Source organism: Lethenteron reissneri, chromosome 28 (assembly GCF_015708825.2).
Source record: "Lethenteron reissneri isolate LAM-NWPU_2019-01 chromosome 28, ASM1570882v1, whole genome shotgun sequence".
Classification (NCBI taxonomy): Eukaryota; Metazoa; Chordata; class Hyperoartia; order Petromyzontiformes; family Petromyzontidae; genus Lethenteron; species Lethenteron reissneri.
In genome coordinates this window covers 3,141,550-3,165,564 of record NC_083806.1, presented here as the reverse complement: position 1 = coordinate 3,165,564, position 24,015 = coordinate 3,141,550, and the positions used below count along the sequence as shown (strand labels likewise).

The window sequence follows — 24,015 nt, the reverse complement described above, 5'->3', positions numbered from 1 at the left end:
CTTGTTGCGTCACTCCTCTTCTCCATATTACCACATCACCACCACTTCCACGCGCCTGCCTCGATGATAACAGCATTTGTAAACGGTGCAGGCGGTGTCTCGCTTAACGAGCGAGATGCGTTCCGCGAAAAGAAAATGCCCTGTCGCAAGCGAAAACTCGCCAAGCGATCGTCGCTTTTCCATTGACTGCCTCTCTCACGTTCAAAGCTGAACTACGTTTCAGCACCAAAAAGGTTCGACTCTTGAACAACATTTTTTTTTACGCGAGAAATATACACGTTATAAATAAATAACACCACAATAAAGTAATAAAACATCATATGTAACGCTAAAACCACGGATGAAGGACCACTGCTTGCAGGTGCCTGGCATTGATGTTGTCTTGAAGGGTAGATGATGTTCGCGGGTGGACAGGACCGCCGGTTCAATTATCACTCGCCACCGATGATGGTATCCGTGGTTCGGAATCGAACCAGGGTTGCTGGGTTCTTAGCCACGATGTGGTAGCGGCGGTGGCGGGGAAGGGGGAATTTCAGACGGAGCGCCCACAATGAATCAATGTCAGTCTCTCCACGTGGGATGGAGGAGGCGCGGCTGCTGCTGCTGCTGTTGTTGTTTCTGTCGGCCGTGACTCACACTCCCACCCTGCCCGACATCCGTGCAGGTGTGTTGGGGTTTCCCTTGAGTTGGAGGTTGCGTAAGGCGCCCTGATTTCCGCTCAGGTGAGGCTGGGAACGGTGGGAGGGGCGGGGTTGGAGGAGATAAGCAGCTGATTTTTAGCAAGTGATTAGCGGAACAGCGGTGTGTGAGCTGGTGTATCGCTGTGGCGTCGTCGGCCGGTGGTCTTGATGGGCAGGCAGCAGGTGAGAATGACGCTCCATCGTTTAGATTTGAAGTTTTCGTGACTGCAAGAAAAGAAAACAAATAAATTAAATCACGACGTTTCGGAGGCAACACAACACAAGTAAAGACGGAAGCTTGTGTTGTGTTGTGTTGCCTCCGAAACGTCGTGATTTTTTGTATTTGTTTTCTTTTTTAACCTACGTGACTTGACCGAAAAATCCAAAGAGTACTGCTCCATGGTTTGTTTTGCTCTGAAATCGAGGTGAAGGGCGGGCGTCAGGGCCCACAGGTGAGATAAGGTTGTCAGGGTGGTTGGGGGGGGTGGGGGTGCGGTGGGATCCAGATCCAGGTGATGGAGGTGCGTCAGGGCACCTTCCTGGGCGCGGCTCCCGTCCCTGCACGCGAAGCTTGTCGTGCTGATCTCGCGGGGAAGCGATGCGTCGCCTCGCCTGATGACTCCTTTATCCGGCTAAATAACCAAACGCCTCTGCAGAGAAAGGTGGGGGGCGCCTACCTGAACGGGGAAATTTTGGTCCGTCATGTGAGAGGATCTGCTTCTGACTCACGGCCGCAGTGTTGGTGTGGCGGGTGGGGGGGCATCACGTGAAGCAGCTCCCACCATCGCCTCTTCCCCTCACACGCAGAAGACGAACAAAATAACCGTGAAGCTAAGACACTGCGTGGGCTGTGGCGGTAGCAGACTCAAATAGCAACAGATTCGTCAGTAGCAGTGGCATAAAGAGGAGCAGATATAACAGGCGACGTTGCGGGCAATGACCTTCATTCATGTCTCTGCTATGAGGAAGGGCCATTTCCTGAAACGTCGCCTATGATATGTTTTCCTCTTCCAGGCAATGCTACTGACGAGTTGAGTGTTACAGGGTGGGTGGGTCCGCTTCCATCCTTGCCTGCGGTTGTACTTTCCTACGCCTGGGCTAGGTCCAGCAGGGGGATTGAGCCTGTCCGATGATCACTAATGCTGCGTACAGCGAGTACTCCAGGTGTCTCGCGCCAACATCAGAACTGTGGAGTGTCATTTTTGCTATAATGGCGCCAAATTCACGGACGGACCTGCCTCACTATCACATCACCGCACTGACGGGCTCGGATCAGTTCTGTAATTAGCTGTGAACAATGACACTTGTGCATTGCATGATGCGAAATAAATATATACTGTGCTAAATCTTTATTTTAGACATTGTATTTATGTTTATTGCCACATGTGTAGTGACACAGCGCAGACTGTTGGACAGTGGCAGGGACTGCAGGTGGGCACTTAGCGCACACGCCGCTGAGCAGCTACGCGGCGTGTGTGTGCCGGCAGGGCAGAGGAACTGGGGCAATGGTCACGGTAGACCTCGCGTGGAAGCCCCTGGAACGCTCTGGTGGCTAGGGGCGGAGCCAACCCGCGTCGAGGAGATTAAAAGCAGTGGAGAGCGAGAGCTCTGGGCTGCCGGTTCTGGGAGTGGCCTCGTCATCGCCGTCGTCGCTGCCGCCCTCGTCGCTTGCCGCCTTCGCCCGATCATTGCGTGGCCGGGCAGCGGTCGACTGTCCCGGTCGACGCTGTCGGTGCAACGCGGACAGGGTCGTGTCTGGGACGGGGCGCGCGGCAGCGGGGTCGTGTGTGGCGGGAGCTCGGCAACAATAAAAGGGGAAGACGGTGCCTCCTGCGACCACCTCGTCTCTCCGGCTGACTGTGTGCGCGACGCACATCACCCGCACGCACAGACGACACTACACATTGATTGGTTGTTCTGGTGGTGTATTTTTTATCAACTTGGTTCGCAAGTTCAATCATTTTGCGTGAACTTCGAGATGTTAAATATTTACTTTATTATGATGGTCGGTGCATACACACACGGTGGAGTGGTGGCGCATTGGTTAGCGCACTGCGCCCACGAGCCCAGCCACCCGAGTTCAATCCCTGGTCACGGTTTTAAAAAGCTGGCGTATGTATGGCTGAGTGGATGAGAGTGAGGGGTTTAGCGATGGTGAGTGCGCAAGAGGGTGAGGTGGAGCGATTGAATGGTCACGCCGTGCGAGTGATATCGGGAGAGTGAGCGCGTGTGAAGAGAGCGGCAGCACACAGCCCGTCCGGCTTTGAACAGCGTGGTGAAGTATGGTCAGACGAGGGGGGGGGGGGTTCGGGCGGCGGGGGGGGGCTGATTCCTCATCTTGTGATTGCACAGCCACTAGCGGATTGCAAGACAGAGTTGGTCACCACGCCGCGCGTGTTTCATAACTAATCTCATATCCGCGCTGACATGAATTACGTCTTCGCATTTCCGCAAACATTCTTACAGTAGACGTCCCGATATCTTCTTGTGAACTTAGCCATGGCGCAACGATTTTTTTTCTTTGCTTGATTTTGAGTCATCGTCTGGACTGGTGTACAGTGAGGGAAAAAAGTATTTGATCTCCTGCTGATTTTGTACGTTTGCCCACTGACAAAGAAATGATCAGTCTATAATTTTAATGGTAGGTTTATTTGAACAGTGAGAGACAGAATAACAACAACAAAATCCAGAAAAACGCATGTCAAGTTCAAGTTTATTAATTAGGTATAGCCCTGTGAACCATTCGGCTCTTGAATCAGGTGCAACCGCAACAAACAAAAAACAAAAACACGAACAAAAACATTTTATATTCATATTCCAAAGAACACAGGATGAGATGTTACTATCCTTTGTGCAAGCACTTCCAAGAGTTCATGAATTGTGAGCCTGGTGAAATTTGGGGAGCGCATCATCAGTAGTGAACCTTTGGTTCCTAGGGTGTTTCGGCCTTTCATACTATACAACTTCCCCAAAGGCGGCCAGCGACAGGGTGATCAATCCTACGCTTGCGTCCCATTCCCAATTAGTCATAGGAGTTGCCTTGTTGTTGATAGCCAACATCCCATGGGACTATGCATGGCAGGGGTGTCCTCCTCCCTGAATCAAGCATTGCTGACTGCATACCTCCTGGCCCTCTCACTTTGGGGCCCAGCTGGGGTCTTTCCTCTTCATCCAGAGCCACTGACTGCTGCCTTCTGCCGCCTCTGATACAGCTCTGATTGCCGAACGCTGGCTCTGGCCCTTAATTCCCAGGTCTCTAAGCAGTCTGGTTGTAGATGTTGCCACAAAACCTCTGCAGCCCACCTCCACTGGTCGGACTTCTGTGTTCCAGCCATGATGCCGTGCTTCGGCAGCTAGATCGGCATAGCGCAGATGTTTTCGCTCATAAGCCTCATCTACTGAGTCCTCCCAGGGTACTGTGAGCTCAATGATGAAGACCTTCTTGAGCGAACGGGACCAGAGCACCATGTCAGGTCTTAGGGTGGTGGTTGCGATCTCCGGAGGAAACACAAGTTGCCGGCCAATGTCAGCTAGCATTTTCCAGTCGCGGGCCAAGGGCAGCTGGTCTCGCTCTATTGGTGTAGAGCCGCTCTTCGGTGGTTTAGCCCCTTCGCGGACAAATGTCGTCCGTAAGGGGTGTGATGCTGCTGGGGGTGGTAGGGTGTTCGTGGCAGCTCGCTTGTCCTCCAGGGCGGACGCAAGGTTTTTAAGGACTTGGTTGTGACACCAAGTGTAGCGTCCTTGGGTGAGGCTTGTTTTACACCCTGTGAGAATGTGCCTGAGGTTGGCTGGTGTGGAACAGAGGGCACAGTCCGGATCTTCACCATACCATTGGTGAAGATTAACTGGTGTTGGAAGGACGTAATATGTTGCTCTGATGGAAAAGCTCAACCGCCTCGCTTCCATGGCCCACAGATCCTTCCAGCTGATCTTCCTCTTCTCCACACTGTCCCATCGAGTCCACTGTCCCTGTTTGGCAAGAGAGACTGCCTTGGCCCACCTTGCAGCCTCCTCCTGATGGCGTACTTCCTGCACTACCATCTTCCGCCGCTCTGGTGCAGTGGCCTTACTCCAAGCAGCACGGCTAGTTAGCCCAAGGCCTCCTCTCCCTTGCTGAACATGACCCACAATGTCAGCATGTCTGAGGGCTGCTGTTGCCTCCTGGACTGCTTTTCCTGGCCTCCATTTGCGCCCAGTTGCCAAGGTCGGCGCGTTGTTGCTCACCACTGGGTCTCGAGATTCATTCAGTGTCATCTGGAGCCTGGTTTTTGCACACTTGAATTCCTCGGTTAGACTGGTGAGGGGCAGCTTGAGGACACTATCTCCATAGAGGCCTATGGTGGTAAGGCATCGTAGAACTCCGAGCGACTTCTTTAAGTAGCTCGTGACTCCTCTTTCCATCTTCTCCACTGTTGAGATTGGAACCTCATACACTGCTAGGGGCCACAGTAACTATGTGACTGAGTGCAAACAGAAAATCCAAGAAAAGGCAGCAAAATATTGCAGAAAAAGCACCGTACACCAACACTGTGTGCAAAAATCCCAGTGGGATGCAAGTCAAACAACAACAACCACAAGACAGCTTAGATTAAGGCCATCAGTCTAACTCTGTACTACAACAAACAAACATGGCCAAAGAAAAAACTTTTCGAAAATCACCAAAATAAAGCCATAAAAGCAATGAAACAGTGGTCATAGGAACTGTGACCGAATTTTCACAATAAACGACGTAAACAACATGTACTACCAAACTCTGCAGCCATAGCTGGCTGCATGAGTCACTCCACAACAGTAGGAGCATCAGTCGGAGTATCAACCTTTTTCAATGCACCGATCATCCGGAGCGAAACATTGTATTTTAGGCCACTAAATTGCAGTGGCAGCTAGGGGTGTACAACTCCTCTAGAGCAGTTTTGAGTGAAGATCTCATAGGTAGTGACTCAAGTTGCAGTTTATTGGCAATAGCATTCCGGACTCTGGGGGCATCAATAGCAAAGGCCCTTCCTCCAGTATTTGTACGGCAATAGGGAATGTGAAGCTGGTAAATGAGCGAAAACCTTAGGTCAAATTTGTTCTTTGAAACAAAGAGGAGATCCAGCAGGTAATCTGCGGATTTTTTTGTAAGTAGATCATGAATAAATAAGATCTGATGCACAAGCCGTCGAACATTGAGAGATATTAAGTTTGACCCAATGTAGAGATCACAGTGGTGAGTCCTATATGGGCAGTTTAATGCCAATCTTAAGGCCGAGTGATACATTGAGTGAAGCTTCTTCAGTACAGTACTTGGGGCTGATTTATACACGATGTCACAGTAATCAAGTAGAGGCAGTATGGTAGCTTTTATCTATTCCAAACGGAACATAGGGGGGAAGCAGTGCTTGTGTCGATACAGAAAACCAATTTTTATTTTTGTCTTTTTACCAATATAATCAATGTGATCTTCAAATTTCAGTTTTGAATCAAGAATGACCCCAAGATACTTATAGATCTTGACTTGCTCTATTTGATCATTATTTAAGGAATGTAAATGGGGGAAAATAACTTCCTGCTTTAGTCCTGGTGAGAAGCATAGCACCTTGGTTTTGGAGGTATTCAGGACTAGTTTAAGAGAAACTAGCTGATGTTGTAGTTTGTTGAAATCACCCTGGAGCTTAGCAATCACGTCGTCCGGAGAGCGGCCAGCAGTAATCAGTATCGTGTCATCTGCAAAAAGATTTAACCTGGAATGATCCAGGTCAGTGCCCAATTCATTGACATAAAGAGAGAACAAGAGGGGGCCGAGGATTGAACCCTGTGGAACCCCTTTTGTTATCTTAACACTGTTTGACCCCCAACCATCTGTGAGTACAGTTTGGGTGCAAAAAGAGAGGTAAATTTTTAACCATTCTACTGCGTGTTTCGAGAAACGGAGGCAACTTGGTTTACCAAGCAGGCTGTTGTGGTCGACTGTATCAAAGGCTTTGGACAAGTCAAGAAATAGACTGGCGCAGTACTGCTTATTATCAAGGCTACTGTAAATGTGATTCAGAGAGTCTACTGCAGCAGATGTGGTGCTGTATTTTTTTAGGAACCCAGATTGTTTTCGATGTAATAGATTGTTGCCGGACAGGAGACTGCTAACTTGGTAGTTAAATAATTTTTAAAAAATTTTCATCAACGCGGACAAAATTGAGATAGGTCGGTGGTTATTTGGATCATCTTTAGGGCCCCCTCTGTGAAGTGGATGAACATATGAATGTTTCCATTCTAGAGGTATTGATGCTTCTTTGATGGACAGGTTAAAAATATGGGCTATAGGTTTGTATATTAGGTGACCAACAGTTAGCAGAGCAAAGACGGGAATACTATCCGTTCCGGTAGAGGAGGACCCTTTGAGGTAGGACAGTTGTTCAGAACATTACTTTCGTGGCTTGGCTGGAAACTAAATTCGTTTAATGCTTGTACAGGGGTGTAGGAATTTGCATGTGCAGGGGTGACTCTCAATACATTATCAAAAAGGTCACCAGCTTCAGAAAAATTAAGGTTAAAATTGTCAACTATTTTTTGGGGCTCTGAAAAATATTGCCCATTTCGGTTAAGCTCAACGGGCAGATTATCTGTGTTAGATGCCTTTTCGATACTTTTGATTGTTTTCCAGAAGATCCTGGCATTTCCATGTGATTCCAGGAGAGTGGAGGAAAAGTATGCATTTTTTGCATGCCTTATTTTATTGACGCATCTATTCCTTAAAGTCCTGTATTCTAGCCATTCATGGACCAAATTACTTTTCTGAGCACATGCCCAAGCCTTGTCACTAGTTTTCATGAGCTTAGTAATCAAGGGATCAAACCATGGTGGGCGGTTGCCTTTAGTTTTAAATCTAACCAACGGAGCATGTTTGTTAAGAATTTGGAGAAACGTGTACCTTAAAGTCTCCCAAGCCGTAGTCAGATTGGGGATATCACAGACCTTGTCAATATCCGAGTGAAGCACATCATTAGTAAATGCCTGAATGCTGAAGTGTCTCATGGAGTGCTTCTCAACCAATTTAGGGGGGGCTTTGGGTCTGGTTGATGATCTCACCCCAAAAATGAAGGAGTGATCACTAAGGTTATTTCCCAGAACACCAGTCAGTGCGAAATTGTGAGAAGCATTTGTCAATAGGACGTCAAGCAGAGATGACTGTCCCGGGATTTTTAAGTTGGGTCTTGTGGGGACATTAATTAATTTAAATAGGTTAAATTCTGATTTAAAGCGTTCGTGACTACAGGGATTCATCTTCTTGGTTCTTTCGGTAAAGTCACGTAGAAGGGAAGTAATAAAATAAAAATAAAACATAATACAATTATTCTCACTAATTTTATTATGTTTTATTTTTATTTTATTACTTCTCTTCTACGTGACTTTACCGAAAGAACCAAGAAGATAGGTTAAATTCATCTGCAAATTTTGTGGCCACGGCCGGCGGGTTTAGCCAATTCCAATTGAGATCACCCATTAAAATGATTTCACCTTTAGGGAGGCCCCCAAGAAGCTCCCTCAGTGCGTCTCCAGCTTCAACATCCTTCCCCTTAGGCGGTCTATAGCAGCACACTACCAATATCTGTTGATTCTTAGGGAGAGTGATTCTGAGAGCCAGACCTTCAAAGCAATATTTCTTTAACAAGGAATAAGCTGGTGAACATGCAATAGTACTACGAACATATATGGCAATTCCACCTCATTTAGACCCTCGGTCAAGCCGAAAAAGGTTGTCGTTGTCAATCGTAATCTGCAAGTCATTGACGGCCGGAGTGAGAAATGTTTCTGTAAGGCAGAAAATGTCCGGGTCCAGATTTGTCACTTCTAGTTTTAGTTGACTTAATTTAATCACAAGCCCTCTGATGTTGACGTGTAGAACACCAACACCTTTTCTGCCAGAAAAATCTACAGAATTAAATGAGTTATTTACATTTGGGCCAGGGTGAAGCTCAATACCTCCCAGAAATAAGAAAAGTAAAATTAATAGTTTGCACAAGTATTTTCTGTGAAAGGATGAAGAGCGACGAACCTTGGACGAATAGCAGCTGCTTACGTATGGTGACATTTTTAAGAGTATAATGAAGTTAGGAAGGAGTGCTGGTGAAGTAATAGGACAGAGATAGGGTTTAAAAGGATACAATGATGGAGTGTAGCAGTGGCTATAAGCTGTTTCACTAGCAGGTGTAGTGGTAAATGGAGCATCAACTATGGACGAGAAATAACGAGGGCTGTCAGTGGTGTAGTTGTGTTTGGCACTAGATATGGCCGGGAGGGACAGCAGTATTAATACACAGCAGAACTGCCATCTTTAAAATAACAAAGAACCACAATAGTTAAACACACACGTGAAAACGTACAGGTAAGCCGAGCGCGAGTAATGTCAAAAATGTTATAAATTGATTTGCATTTTAATGAGGGAAATAAGTATTTGACCCCCTCTCAATCAGAAAGATTTCTGGCTCCCAGGTGTATTTTATACAGGTAACGAGCTGAGATTAGGAGCACACTCTTAAAGGGAGTGCTCCTAATCTCAGCTTGTTACCTGTATAAAAGACACCTGTTCACAGAAGCAATCAATCTGATTCTAAACTCTCCACCATGGCCAAGACCAAAGAGCTCTCCAAGGATGTAAGGGACAAGATTGTAGACCTACACTAGGCTGGAATGGGCTACAAGACCATCGCCAAGCAGCTTGGTGAGAAGGTGACAACAGTTGGTGCGATTATTCGTAAATGGAAGAAACACAAAAGAACTGTCAATCTCCCTCGGCCTGGGGCTCCATGCAAGATCTCACCTTGTGGAGTTGCAATGATCATGAGAACGGTGAGGAATCAGCCCAGAACTACACGGGAGGATCTTGCCAATGATCTCAAGGCAGCTGGGACCATAGTCACCAAGAAAACAGTTGGTAACACACTACGCCGTGAAGGACTGAAATCCTGCAGCGCCCGCAAGGTCCCCCTGCTCAAGAAAGCACATATACATGCCCGTCTGAAGTTTGCCAATGAACATCTGAATGATTCAAAGGACAACTGGGTGAAAGTGTTGTGGTCAGATGAGACCAAAATGGAGCTCTTTGGCATCAACTCAACTCGCCGTGTTTGGAGGAGGAATGCTGCCTATGACCCCAAGAACACCATCCCCACCATCAAACATGGAGGTGGAAACATTATGCTTTGGGGGTGTTTTTCTGCTAAGGGGACAGGACAACTTCACCGCATCAAAGGGACGATGGACGGGGCCATGTACCGTCAAATCTTGGGTGAGAACCTCCTTCCCTCAGCCAGGGCATTGAAAATGGGTCGTGGATGAGTATTCCAGCATGACAATGACCCAAAACACACGGCCAAGGCAACAAAGGAGTGGCTCAAGAAGAAGCACATTAAGGTCCTGGAGTGGCCTAGCCAGTCTCCAGACCTTAATCCCATAGAACATCTGTGGAGGGAGCTGAAGGTTCGAGTTGCCAAACGTCAGCCTCGAAACCTTAATGACTTGGAGAAGATCTGCAAAGAGGAGTGGGACAAAATCCCTCCTGAGATGTGTGCAAACCTGGTGGCCAACTACAAGAAACGTCTGACCTCTGTGATTGCCAACAAGGCTTTTTCCACCAAGTACTAAGTCATGTTTTGCAGAGGGGTCAAATACTTATTTCCCTAATTAAAATGCAAATCAATTTATAACATTTTTGACATGCGTTTTTCTGGATTTTGTTGTTGTTATTCTGTCTCTCACTGTTCAAATAAATCTACCATTAAAATGATAGACTGATCCTTTCTTTGTCAGTGGGCAAACGTACAAAATCAGCAGGGGATCAAATACTTTTTCCCTCACTGTATGCGTTCCTCGTTGTCTATCAATGCAAATCCCATAATGCATTTCTTTCTCCATGATTTTCTGTTTTTTGCCCGTGTCCGCCAATTTTTTTAAAATTGTTTTTACGTGTTGCACTTTGAATGGCATCCTTTTCACGAAATAGTGCTATAGAAATAAAGACTTCATTGATTTATGACCCATGTCACGATTGGCACTTTGCACAGGTTGGAAGTAGCCTTCTCAGACACAATTGGTGTGTCCCTTTAAATGATCGGGTTAGGGTTTCGATGACTGCTCCAAATTCGTAAAACTACCCGCAAATTACTCAATTTGGATAACCCACAGCGACTAGTTAGTTGACCTGTGGCCGCATCTGCGGCACTAAAAAGCTCCGCTGCCTGCTGCACGTGTTTGATTTCACGCTCCTATGGTACCTTAAATCAACAGTGGAGTTCAACCTCTATGGGCCCCATCCCTTCCTGACTTAGGCCCCCACCATAAATATGCTAAATTCCTCTTGATATGCAAATTATTTTGTCAAGGCGCTCTCCCCCCTCCAACTGTTTAGGCCCTTGCCCCTTCCCCCACAGACACTGAGTTTGGCTTATTTCATCAGTGGAGGTAGCCGTGGGTGGAGGCCGTGGGGGGTGGAGGCCGTGGGGGGTGGAGGCCGTGGGGGGTTGAGGCCGTGGGGCAGCTTCTCGCCTCCAGCATCGCGCTGTGAGCAGCGAGGGAGCGGTGGAGCATCGCCACCTACTGGGAAACGTTGGCAAGACCCTCGTGAAAACGAGTCTCGTTCATCCCTTCCCTGGGTAAACAAGCTTAATAAATACGTTTATGTTAAGTTTGACACGTGGATTTTCGCGACCAATATTATCCATGAGAGTTTGTTTTTGTTAAACATAGGCTAACCCAATAAACCTCAATTACAGCACATGTGTATTCTTCTTCGTCCGTGACACTCCGTTTTGCAGCGGTGCACAATCACAATTTTACCTCCTGTGAAGAAATACCACACACACACGAAGTGGCATTTACGAACGTGTCCCGTAAAATAATGAAAGTAATTACGGTATGCCGGCGGCGGTAGGTGGAGATGACATATAGATGACATTTAGATGACATAGTTCTGGTTATGTTCTCCTGCCAGGCACAGCTGCTGCTGCTGCCGATGACGACGCTGAGACAAATGCCGCTCGACTGGTCGGAGCGAGACACCCGTGGAGCTGGCCACGAGCCCACAGCACTAATAGAGCGACTACCTCCTCCACCCGCTACTCAACCACCGCATCATCACTCAGCATCACGGACAGTGGGGGCTCCCTGCAGTGAGAGAGAGAGGTGGTTAACACGGAGAGTGGGGGGCTGGCTGCTGTGAGAGAGAGAGAGGTGGTTAACACGGAGAGTGGGGGCTCACTGCTGAGAGAGAGAGAGAGGTGGTTAACACGGAGAGTGGGGGGCTCACTGCTGTGAGAGAGAGAGGTGGTTAACACGGAGAGTGGGGGGCTCACTGCTGAGAGAGAGAGAGGTGGTTAACACGGAGAGTGGGGGGCTCCCTGCTGTGAGAGAGAGGTGGTTAACACGGAGAGTGGGGGGCACGCTGCTGTGAGAGAGAGAGGTGGTTAACACGGAGAGTGGGGGGCACGCTGCTATGAGAGAGAGAGGTGGTTAACACGGAGAGTGGGGGGCTGGCTGCTGTGAGAGAGAGAGGTGGTTAACACGGAGAGTGGGGGGCTGGCTGCTGTGAGAGAGAGAGAGGTGGTTAACACGGAGAGTGGGGGGCTGGCTGCTGTGAGAGAGAGAGGTGGTTAACACGGAGAGTGGGGGGCTCACTGCTGAGAGAGAGAGAGAGAGGTGGTTAACACGGAGAGTGGGGAGCTCACTGCTGTGAGAGAGAGATGGTTAACACGGAGAGTGGGGGGCTGGCTGCTTTGAGAGAGAGAGGTGGTTAACACGGAGAGTGGGGGGCTCACTGCTGAGAGAGAGAGAGGTGGTTAACACGGAGAGTGGGGGGCTCACTGCTGTGAGAGGGAGAGGTGGTTAACACGGAGAGTGGGGGGCTCACTGCTGAGAGAGAGAGGTGGTTAACACGGAGAGTGGGGGGCTCCCTGCTGTGAGAGAGAGGTGGTTAACACGGAGAGTGGGGGGCACGCTGCTGTGAGAGAGGTGGTTAACACGGAGAGTGGGGGGCACGCTGCTGTGAGAGAGAGAGGTGGTTAACACGGAGAGTGGGGGGCTGGCTGCTGTGAGAGAGAGAGGTGGTTAACACGGAGAGTGGGGGGCTCACTCCTGAGAGAGAGAGAGGTGGTTAACACGGAGAGTGGGGGGCACGCTGCTGTGAGAGAGAGGTGGTTAACACGGAGAGTGGGGGGCTCTTTGCTGAGAGAGAGGTGGTTAACACGGAGAGTGGGGGGCTCGTTGCTGAGACAGAGGTGGTTAACACGGAGAGTGGGGGGCTCACTGCTGTGAGAGAGAGAGGTGGTTAACACGGAGAGTGGGGGGCTGGCTTCTGTGAGAGAGAGAGGTGGTTAACACGGAGAGTGGGGGGCTCACTCCTGAGAGAGAGAGAGGTGGTTAACACGGAGAGTGGGGGGCTGGCTGCTGTGAGAGAGGTGGTTAACACGGAGAGTGGGGGGCTCACTGCTGTGAGAGGGAGAGGTGGTTAACACGGAGAGTGGGGGGCTCACTGCTGAGAGAGAAAGGTGGTTAACACGGAGAGTGGGGGGCTCATTGCTGTGTGAGAGAGAGAGAGAGAGAGGTGGTTAACACGGAGAGTGGGGGGCTCACTGCTGTGAGAGAGAGGTGGTTAACACGGAGAGTGGGGGCTCACTGCTGAGAGAGAGAGAGAGGCGGTTAACACGGAGAGTGGGGGGCTCATTGCTGTTAGAGAGAGAGGTGGTTAACACGGAGAGTGGGGGGCTCCCTGCTGTGAGAGAGAGAGGTGGTTAACACGGAGATTGGGGGGCTCACTGCTGAGAGAGAGGTGGTTAACACGGAGAGTGGGGGGCTCATTGCTGTGTGAGAGAGAGAGAGGTGGTTAACACGGAGAGTGGGGGGCTCACTGCTGTGAGAGAGAGGTGGTTAACACGGAGAGTGGGGGCTCACTGCTGAGAGAGAGAGAGGTGGTTAACACGGAGAGTGGGGGGCTTATTGCTGTGAGAGAGAGAGGTGGTTAACACGGAGAGTGGGGGGCTCCCTGCTGTGAGAGAGAGAGGTGGTTAACACGGAGAGTGGGGGGCTCACTGCTGAGAGAGAGGTGGTTAACACGGAGAGTGGGGGGCTCACTGCTGAGAGAGAGAGAGAGGTGGTTAACACGGAGAGTGGGGGGCTCACTACTGAGAGAGAAAGAGAGAGGTGGTTAACACGGAGAGTGGGGGGCTCACTACTGAGAGAGAGAGAGAGAGGTGGTTAACACGGAGAGTGGGGGGCTCACTGCTGTGAGAGAGAGAGGTGGTTAACACGGAGAGTGGGGGGCTCACTGCTGAGAGAGAGAGAGGTGGTTAACACGGAGAGTGGGGGGCTCCCTGCTGTGAGAGAGAGGTGGTTAACACGGAGAGTGGGGGGCACGCTGCTGTGAGAGAGAGGTGGTTAACACGGAGAGTGGGGGGCACGCTGCTGTGAGAGAGAGAGGTGGTTAACACGGAGAGTGGGGGGCTGGCTGCTGTGAGAGAGAGAGAGGTGGTTAACACGGAGAGTGGGGGGCTGGCTGCTGTGAGAGAGAGAGGTGGTTAACACGGAGAGTGGGGGGCTCACTGCTGAGAGAGAGAGAGAGGTGGTTAACACGGAGAGTGGGGAGCTCACTGCTGTGAGAGAGAGATGGTTAACACGGAGAGTGGGGGGCTGGCTGCTTTGAGAGAGAGAGGTGGTTAACACGGAGAGTGGAGGGCTCACTGCTGAGAGAGAGAGAGGTGGTTAACACGGAGAGTGGGGGGCTCACTGCTGTGAGAGGGAGAGGTGGTTAACACGGAGAGTGGGGGGCTCACTGCTGAGAGAGAGAGGTGGTTAACACGGAGAGTGGGGGGCTCCCTGCTGTGAGAGAGAGGTGGTTAACACGGAGAGTGGGGGGCACGCTGCTGTGAGAGAGGTGGTTAACACGGAGAGTGGGGGGCACGCTGCTGTGAGAGAGAGAGGTGGTTAACACGGAGAGTGGGGGGCTGGCTGCTGTGAGAGAGAGAGGTGGTTAACACGGAGAGTGGGGGGCTCACTCCTGAGAGAGAGAGAGGTGGTTAACACGGAGAGTGGGGGGCACGCTGCTGTGAGAGAGAGAGGTGGTTAACACGGAGAGTGGGGGGCTCTTTGCTGAGAGAGAGAGAGGTGGTTAACACGGAGAGTGGGGGGCTCGTTGCTGAGAGAGAGGTGGTTAACACGGAGAGTGGGGGGCTCACTGCTGTGAGAGAGAGAGGTGGTTAACACGGAGAGTGGGGGGCTGGCTGCTGTGAGAGAGAGAGGTGGTTAACACGGAGAGTGGGGGGCTCACTCCTGAGAGAGAGAGGTGGTTAACACGGAGAGTGGGGGGCTGGCTGCTGTGAGAGAGAGGTGGTTAACACGGAGAGTGGGGGGCTCACTGCTGTGAGAGGGAGAGGTGGTTAACACGCAGAGTGGGGGGCTGACTGCTGAGAGAGAGAGGTGGTTAACACGGAGAGTGGGGGGCTCCCTGCTGTGAGAGAGAGAGGTGGTTAACACGGAGAGTGGAGGGCTCATTGCTGTGTGAGAGAGAGAGAGAGGTGGTTAACACGGAGAGTGGGGGGCTCCCTGCTGTGAGAGAGAGAGGTGGTTAACACGGAGAGTGGAGGGCTCATTGCTGTGTGAGAGAGAGAGAGAGGTGGTTAACACGGAGAGTGGGGGGCTCACTGCTGAGAGAGAGGTCGCCATGGAAACGGGAGGGACGTGCGGGTGGGGGGGGAGGAGGCGGCGAGCGCAGCCGGATCCGAGGGGCCCGCGAGGTTGCAGGCGGCGCACGTGGCAGCTGCTGCTGCTGCAGCTACTGTAGCTGCTGCTGCTTCTATTGTTGCTGCTGCTGCTAATGTAGCTGCTGTTGCTGCTGCAGCTGCTGCTGTTGTAGCTGCTGCTGCTGTAGTAGCTGCTGCAGCTGCTGCTGTAGCTGCTGCTGTTGCTTCTGCTGCTGTTGCTTCTGCTGCTGTTGCTTCTGCTGATGCTGCTGTAGCTGTAGCTTCTGCTGTAGCTACTACTGCTGTATCTACTGCTGATGCTGCTGTAGCTGCTGCTGTTGCTTCTGCTGCTGTAGCTGCTGCTGTTGCTTCTGCTACTGCTGCCGGTGTAACTTTCTGCTTTTGCCGCCGCTGCTGCTGCTGAAGTTGTCGCTGCTCCAGATTGCGTGTCGCTCCTCCTGTGGCTCCTGCTGCAGAAGCTTTGCTGAAGCCGGCCCTGCTGCTGCTGCTCCTGCTGCTGCTCCTGCTGCTGTTGTTGGTGCTCCAGCTGGCGTGCAGACACGGGGCGAGCGCCATCAGCAGCCGTGTTGACGCGACACGTGGCTCATCTAGCCGCAGCAGCAGCAGCTGTAGCTGATGAAGCATCATCCCTGCTGTTGTTCCTCGTCCATGGACATCGACTGAGGAGGTGGGGATGAACGAGGATGAGGTGGTGGTGGTGAGAGACACGGGGGGGTGGGAGTCGTGGCGATTGTGGCGACTGCACCACGAGTACGGGATATGGCTGAACGATTAATCGATTTCAAATCGAAATCGCAGTTTGAAACAATGCGATTGGTAAATCGCAGAGGCTGCGATTTTTTTGCGATTTGAAAAGTCCTATTAACGGTCTTGTTGGAATTGTTTTATGTTTTGTTATTATAACTTTATTTAACTTAACAATTGTAACATGTTTGATTGTTCTATTTCAATTAAAGCATTTTAATAAATACATGTTGGAAGCAATTAATATATTTTAAGTTCTCATCCTTGCATTTAGAATATATAGAGCAGTTCATATTTTGATGGTATCCTGTGGTAATGCTCCATCACATGTTTTAAATCTATTACACAGTGAATATTGAATATATGTACTGCCCTGTCTTGCCAAGTGGCACGTTCTGGCTGCTAACTTCTCAATGCAGTTCATTAGCCGGCATAGCAACGTACTCCGATAATTACATGGTTCAATCATTTCAGTGTTCCCTTTGTTTTATTTTTTTCAACAGTTGTACAATTGTTTTGCTGTAGAGTACGTGTATACTGTACATCATAAAATAGACGCATATGCCATATTCTCATTGGGCCCTTAGCTGCTCACAGAGATGATCTGTGTTATTATTTTGGTATTTCGGTAAAGTCACGTAGATAGGTTCTAATAAAATAACAAAAGATAACAAACAAAAATCCGAAGTTTAGATCGCAACACAAGCGTTCGTCATCAGTTTTTTGTTATTGTTTTGTTATTTTCCTTGAACCTATCTACGTGACTTTACCGAAAGACCCAAACAATATGAATTCCTGCAGTCACGAAAGCTGTAAGTCAAGATGGTCTGTGTTAGTTTGAGATTCTAGGTAATACAGTACCATATACAGGTTACCTTGGGAGTCAGTCTCTCAAAGGCTTTGTAAATCTGTGCCGTGTAATTAAACTCAACAAGGTGTCTGGGCTCTTACCTGGTCATTAAAACGTAAAGGTCACATACAGTATATATATTTAAATGTTTAAAGCCTATATGGTTCTTCAAATGTTTGCGTTTGGGTTTATGTAGGGTTCATAAGATGGGTGTAGTGTTTGACATTCAGTTCTACAGCGTACCATTTGCATTATAAAACTGGTTTGATGTCCAACGCAACGCTTATGATTGAATATGACCCACGTGTACCGAGCCTCGCTATAGCAACCTGTGGGACGATATAAATAGGGCCACTGCCCCGGTGGGATCACAGCATCGTGCTCACCAGAGGCAGTGACCGGCACGAATGTGATCAAGTATGTGCTCAAAAAACAAAAGGCTTTGTTTTAATATCAAAAAGCAGCATTTATTTTTTGAAATGTCTATTGTATATTCAGTTTAATGTCACTAAGCCTCAAGACTTAATTTCAAGTGGGTTGAGAAGTTTGACTGTGTCCATCAAAGAGCGATTTGTTGATCGTGCCACGTGCCCTTTGGTGGTGTGAGCCCACTTTGTGTGCACAGGCGGTGACGGGCAGTTGCGTTCGCACCGGGGGCCTTAACCGCCGCTCTACGCCGCAGGTTTTGCCATTGCCCAGTGGGCCATCGGCGCGGCCTTCACCCACCGAGGGCCATCCCCGTCTCGTCTGCTCGCTCCGAGCCATGGTCTACGGCGGGAACACCACGCAGGCCCAGCACGCCGCCGTGGCCACGTGGACTCCCGCCGTCCCCGGCGGCAACGGCACCGCCCCGGGCCCTGCGCCGATCCTCCTGTGCCCCAACGCGTCGGCGGGTTCCCAGTGGCTGTGGCACGTGCTCGGGGAGTGCCCTGATGGGAGCCGGGACTACGCGAGCGTGGCCTTCGCGCTCCTGTCCATCATCTGCTTCCTGCTGGCCATGCTGCCGTGAGTCCGGGGCCCGTCGTGCATGTTCTTTTTGCTGCCGCTGGCCACGTGTGGGTGTTGAGGGGAATGTCGCGGTGGATCAGCCAGCGGTGACGGCCTCCATGAGACTGTCGCTTGGGCACTTTGTCAGGCAAATATAAACATTAATAATGGCGGAAATTCCAGCAATGCAATGTCCACTAGCTGCATGCCAAAGTGATCTGCCACTTGAAATATGCAGTGCAGACAATCGATCTCTCCTTCAGTGTTATCCTTAACACTGAATACGTTTTAACTCTATCGCGGTGTACGCTACTACAGATTGGTAATTGTAAAGTACTTGAAAGAACATCGGTAGCTGACTTTTGAAACACATCCAACATTGATGTGCAAGCGAGCAGCCCGCGAGCACCTGGGCGCATCAAGATGTGATGACACGGAACGGTTCCACAACATCTGGAACCCCATTTTCGAGGTTGCTTCCACTCTTTTGTGAAAGATGGCGATTGGCAGCTAGCTGCAGCGTGGGGACAAAGTACTCCGTTCGCCTGATGAGAGCTCAACGAGATCGATAAATAATTATTGTCCCCTCGGCTGACCGGCATTGGGCATGGCCACCCAGATCACCGTTTCATAAGAGAGTGGATGTCTCCAAAGGGTCTGGCCCGCTGGAATGGTATCACTACTACTGCTATGACTGCATTGCATTGTTGAGCATGCAGCTCTCTGGCATGTCATGCCGTGACTGCTGTCCGTCTCACGCGTTGTTTGGCACGGTGCGAGCAGGCAGCTGTACGAGTCGTACCGCTCTGGCAAAGCTGACCAGGCCCTCTCCATTTGGTTTCTGCTCGCTTGGCTGGGAGGCGACTGCTCCAACCTCATTGGCTGCATCCTGACAAATCAGCCGCACCTACAGGTACAGCCACGGCCTCACCTGCAGCTTTTCCCACGACCTTGTGGGCTGACGAACGCATGTGTGTGTGCACGTGTTGTGTGTGTGAGCGTTGGTCGGAGCGTAACGGCGTGCTTGTGCAGGATGTACACTGACGTTGTGTGAAACGTCGATGCATCGGTACGTGTGTACGGTCCCCGTGAGAATCGGGTTAACCCGTGGTGCTGCTGGCTCGATGGAGAAGCAGGCTCGGCTCGAGCTCCCCCCTGATGAGTGGGGGAAAACTGGTGCTGTTGTGTGGGGGATCACCATCGCAGTGACATAAACCTTGTGCTGGCACCGTGGGGAAACCTGTTCATCATTGGAACCTCATTTGCCAGTAACAAAATATGATCATTGGTTTTTTACTCTTTTATCTGGCAACAAAACTGACACCTTTTTTACAAGGAGTCATGTTTGCATTGACCACGATACCTGCAGTCGGAATGCAAACAAAAACATAACTCTGATAATGTATGCACTGTCCTTGAAATTGATTGGTCCACACCCGAGACAGCTTTCTTTAGAGCCTAGGCTCACATGGTGTTGGACCAGATGACGCCAAAAGGCGCATTTCAAGGACAGTGCATACATTATCAGAGTTATGTTTTTTGTTTGCATTCCGACTGCAGGTATTGTGGTCAATGCAAACATGGCTCCTTGTAAAAAAAGTGTCAGTTTTGTTTCCAGATAAAAGGGTAAAAAACCAATTATCAAACCTGTTCATGTTGCGCTGCTAACACGTGCGTTTTCTGTGCCGCGCTCACACTCAGACGTTAATGGCCGTGGACTACGTGATGATGGACAACTTGGTGATGTCCCAGTACCTCTACTACCGAGTGAGAAATCGGAATGGCGGTGAGGGAGCAGTGTGCTGCTTTTGTTATCCATTCAAGCATGGCGGTCTGCGGACGATACAAGCGAAGAGAGACGGAGTCGCACACGTAGTGCTGCAACGATTGATCGATTACAGCAATGTGTTGCTCAGTGATTGATTTAATTGGCAGCTGTTTTGAAATGGGTGACTACAGGAATCCATCCTACCAAAAACAGGAAAGCGTGGCACGGTGATGATGATCGATTATGGTGAGAATGTCATCAATACCTGCCCATCTTCACCTCGATCTCGATAGGCTTATGGTATTGTTCTAGTTTCAACTGCATGTATTTTGTTGCCTAGTTATGTTTTTACAATTCATAAAACAATTTATACCGTTTGCGATGTGATAGGTTATTGCAGTTTGGAGCTGAGATTCGATGCAGGAGTTGATTATGTTGTTTAGATTGTTAGCTGCACGAGCATTAGCATCGAATTCGTATAGCTAACAGCTAATCGCTTCCCACCTGCACGATTTGATGCCTGTAACCGTGAGTGTTCTTCGAGTGAGTCAAAGAACCAAAGGGCCTTTGCGCGCCTACCGATCGGAGAGAGGTGACGCCGCTGTTGTGTCCGCCGCGTGTGCCCTGCAGATGCCGGCTGTCTGCAGTGGTCGTGCGTATGCTGGATGCTGTCCTGTACCCTCCTCGCGTTGCTGCTGCCTTTCCTCCTCTTCTGGCACCACCCCCTGCTGGAGGCCCCTGCCCTTGGGACCAACTCCTCCCGCGCTCTTGCCCACGCTAGCGTGAGTTACGAGCGTTTTTACACTGTGCCGCTGTTGATTTTGCAAGTTTGTGGGAGTGCCCCTTTAGCTATTTCTTTCATGGCACTGTGACCTTTATGCCCATTTGGGCAGCTTTGACCGTGAAGTGGAATCTAGACCAGACGTGGCAACAGCACTAATGTTTATAGATAACCTCTGTGGCCAGAGCGCTTCAGTGAATCAAGTTTGTTTAAACCGGGGAAAACCCAAAGAGAATAAGTACAGTCTCTAGTAATAGGTTTTTATCCTTTCAACTGGTACAAAAACTGACACCTTTATACAAGGCATCATGTTTGCAATAATCAAACACAAGCAGTCAAAATGCAAACAAAAAGAAACAACTCTGATGATGATAATGATATGCACTGTCCTTGAAGTTGATTGGTCCACACCCGAGACAGCTTTTCTTAGAGCCTAGTCTCCAGGTGACGCCTTTTGGTGTCATCTGGTCCAACACCAATGGAGACTAGGCTCTAAGAAAAGCTGTCTCGGGTGTGGACCAATCAACTTCAAGGACAGTGCATATCATTATCATCATCAGAGTTCTTTCTTTTTGTTTGCATTTTGACTGCTTGTGTTGTGGTATTGCAAACATGATGCCTTGTATAAAGGTGTCAGTTTTAGTACCAGTTGAAAGGGTAAAAACCTATTACTATATTTTGCCACTGGTAAAGGAGGTCTCATAGTGTAAGTACAGTCTCATTTGCGAGAGTGGTCTGTGCAGTGTTCTGCTGCCAGTAGGGGGCGATGATTGCTATGTAAAATCCCTTTTGAGTCATTTGTAGATCATTTCGAATTTGGATCCCCCTGACACGGGCACACGATGGCCTTACTCTTGTGAATGATGTCAGGGAATCTGTAACGGCCACTGTGAAGTGGATGACACGTAGCGTTGTTATTATTAGGCCTGTACAAATATGGTGGCTGCTGGATTCAAACCTCTGCAAAAAGCGGCAAACGCGCTACTGCTGGGCCGCATCACCGCCCAGTGACATAGGCGGTGTTAATCGATAAACGGCTGGCCCAGAAAACGTTCAACGTCGCCAGTGGCTGTGCCCGTGCAGAAGCTGCCTTCGTTGGGATGGATGGAGCTGGTCGGCTACACTTCCGGCTCAGCCTCTGCCGCCTTCTACCTCGGAGGGAGGCTGCCACAGCTGTACCGCAATGTGAGTCGGCGCCGCTGGTGCCTCTCGACACAATCGAGCGCACGCTTGACTCTCTCCGGTGCGCGTTCGGCTTGCGCCACGCCTCGTTCGGCATGATGTCGAGCCTTTTTCTGCACATGCTGAGAGCCTCTTTAGGAACTGACCTGTTGAGGATATAATGCAGCAACTGACATATCTATATATACACACACTGCATTAGTCAAGAACTGAATGCAAGTTGTCGAAGTATCTTCCGGCATGCGGAGTAAAAAGTTGGACGTCATGCCCAGCAACACGCAGTACAACCTGAGAGCACGCTGGGAGGCCGTACGGCTCAACCACGAGAACCCACGCTCAAGGAAAGGTTTGCTGCCAACTTGTTTGAGGGTATTTGGCAGCGGCCGACCCAGATTGCACCCATGAGAGTTGGTGGAATAATAGATCCTTTGAGAGCGCCTACCGAGGCTTACGCTGCGCGTGTGGTGTGAGATGCGCTGCCTCTCCTCTGCTGCAGTACAAGCGGCACTCGGTGGAGGGAGTCTCGCTGGCGCTCTTCATGCTTACAATCCTGGGGAACAGCACGTACGGCACGAGTTTGGTGCTGAAGGCCCCCAGACCGGGCGAAACCGAGGGCCAGGCTATCGTCGCTCACCTGCCCTGGCTCATCGGCAGCTTCGGAACTCTGCTGCTTGACTCCGCTGTATCCTTGACTCACGGCGTTGTTTCGAGCGCATGGCCATTGGCAGCTCAATGGGCAGTTGTTGTATCAAGACTATGCAATAGATATCAACACAGATCCAGGCCGAACTGAATATTATTACAGGGTTTGACCTAAGCCAGATTTCCACTTTGGCAACTGTCACGGTTTTTTTTTAGGTAAACATGGTAAGGGTGCAGTCCTGCAACTGCTTACTTGCCCTGGAGAATCAATTTCTTAGAATATTTGGCCTACTCTTCATATCCTGGCCAGACACCTCGGAAAGAGATGGAAGCATTCACAGCTACAGTTTACCCCACCACATGTAACCTGCCAATCGACAAACAGTGGTGTATTCATTTATCTACTGCAGGTTGGATAGAGGTGGGGGGGATGGATTTAAGAATCTTGTCTATTGTTTTAAAATTGCCATGCCGGGAGATCGAATTGAACCCTCGACCTTTCAGTTGCAAGTCCAGTGTGCTAATGCTTACACCGCAGTGGCACACCCAATTTATTTGCTTTCTAGGTATTCATAAAGCACGTCTTGGGGATTGAGAAACTTGACGTGTAAATGTTGACCGGGCTGGCCCCTTAACCGCGATGGTTCAGATGGTAGCTCAGTTTGTGCGATACAGACGCCGCCACGGTGGCCGCCCTGAAGGAGAGGACACCATTCCGCTGCGGCTGGACGAGAGGGAAGGGGCCCCATTGCTCAACGGCTGGGGGGATGAGTGACGCCGCGCATACCCAGAGGTCATTGCCGTGACCCCAGGTTCACTGCCGTGACCCCAGGTTCACTGCCGTGACCCCAGGTCATTGCCGTGACCCCTCGATCCTGGAAGCGTTTGAGCGAAGTTTCCTGGGCTTGGCACGGCCGCAAGGGAGGCCGTGCTTTACGATGTTCTTTTTTAAAACCATCAAGCGGGTGTGAGAATCTGCAGTGTGCTGCTTTCGCATTCCTCTCTGTCATTCCAGGTCCCTCCTGCCTGCGGGTCCGACCATGGTATTTACCCATCACCGCTTGTCTTAAATGTCAGTTGTGTCTCACGTCGGTGGCCTTCTTACTGTAGCGATGTTGAAAAGCAATATTTAGTGATAGCCCGTAACCTGATCGTGACGTGATCTTGAAAACTATACTGAGCCATACGTTGTCCAATATTGCGTCGGCCATAATGCCTTACAATGTGCCTCGAATCTCCAGTGGGAGACAGGGTTGGCCTGCACGGCCTCCTAGGAGCTCCCTGTCTCAGGGTTTCCCCTGCAAGACAACTACACACGTCTCTCGCCCCTTACAGCTGAGCGACCTGGGTGGCCGCTGAACTTCCCCACCCCTTGATAAGGGCCCGGCTTGGCTCAGGGCACTACCAGCTTGTTGCTTGTTTTTCTATTGAATCAAACTTTAGCAGGGGATTAACTCACGGAGGTTACTTCGTTTACATGACATTGAACCGGTCTTCCGTTGGATCGAACTTGTTTTACATTTTGGCTTGTAAACTCTGTGCAATAATTTCCGAGTTGGAGACACGGGTTTGAGTGGAACACTGAGTGTATCGTTATTTATGAGTGCTCGTGTGCACGCACGTAAGGCTGAAATAAAGGCGTCTTGTTGCTGCCA

General features: G+C 50.0%; 1 protein-coding gene across 1 annotated transcript; it reads left to right on the top strand.

Annotated features, from left to right (window-relative positions):
- Positions 1 to 613: 613 nt before the first annotated feature.
- LOC133348792 (lysosomal amino acid transporter 1 homolog) lies at positions 614 to 24,015 on the top strand. Its single transcript, XM_061561800.1, has 10 exons — positions 614 to 664; positions 11,647 to 11,837; positions 15,933 to 16,073; positions 17,683 to 18,005; positions 18,771 to 18,900; positions 19,689 to 19,773; positions 20,386 to 20,537; positions 21,620 to 21,721; positions 22,215 to 22,400; positions 23,010 to 24,015. Exons 4-10 carry the CDS (start codon positions 17,764 to 17,766, stop codon positions 23,133 to 23,135), a joined length of 1,023 nt encoding a protein of 340 aa, XP_061417784.1. The 5' UTR covers positions 614 to 664; positions 11,647 to 11,837; positions 15,933 to 16,073; positions 17,683 to 17,763; the 3' UTR covers positions 23,136 to 24,015.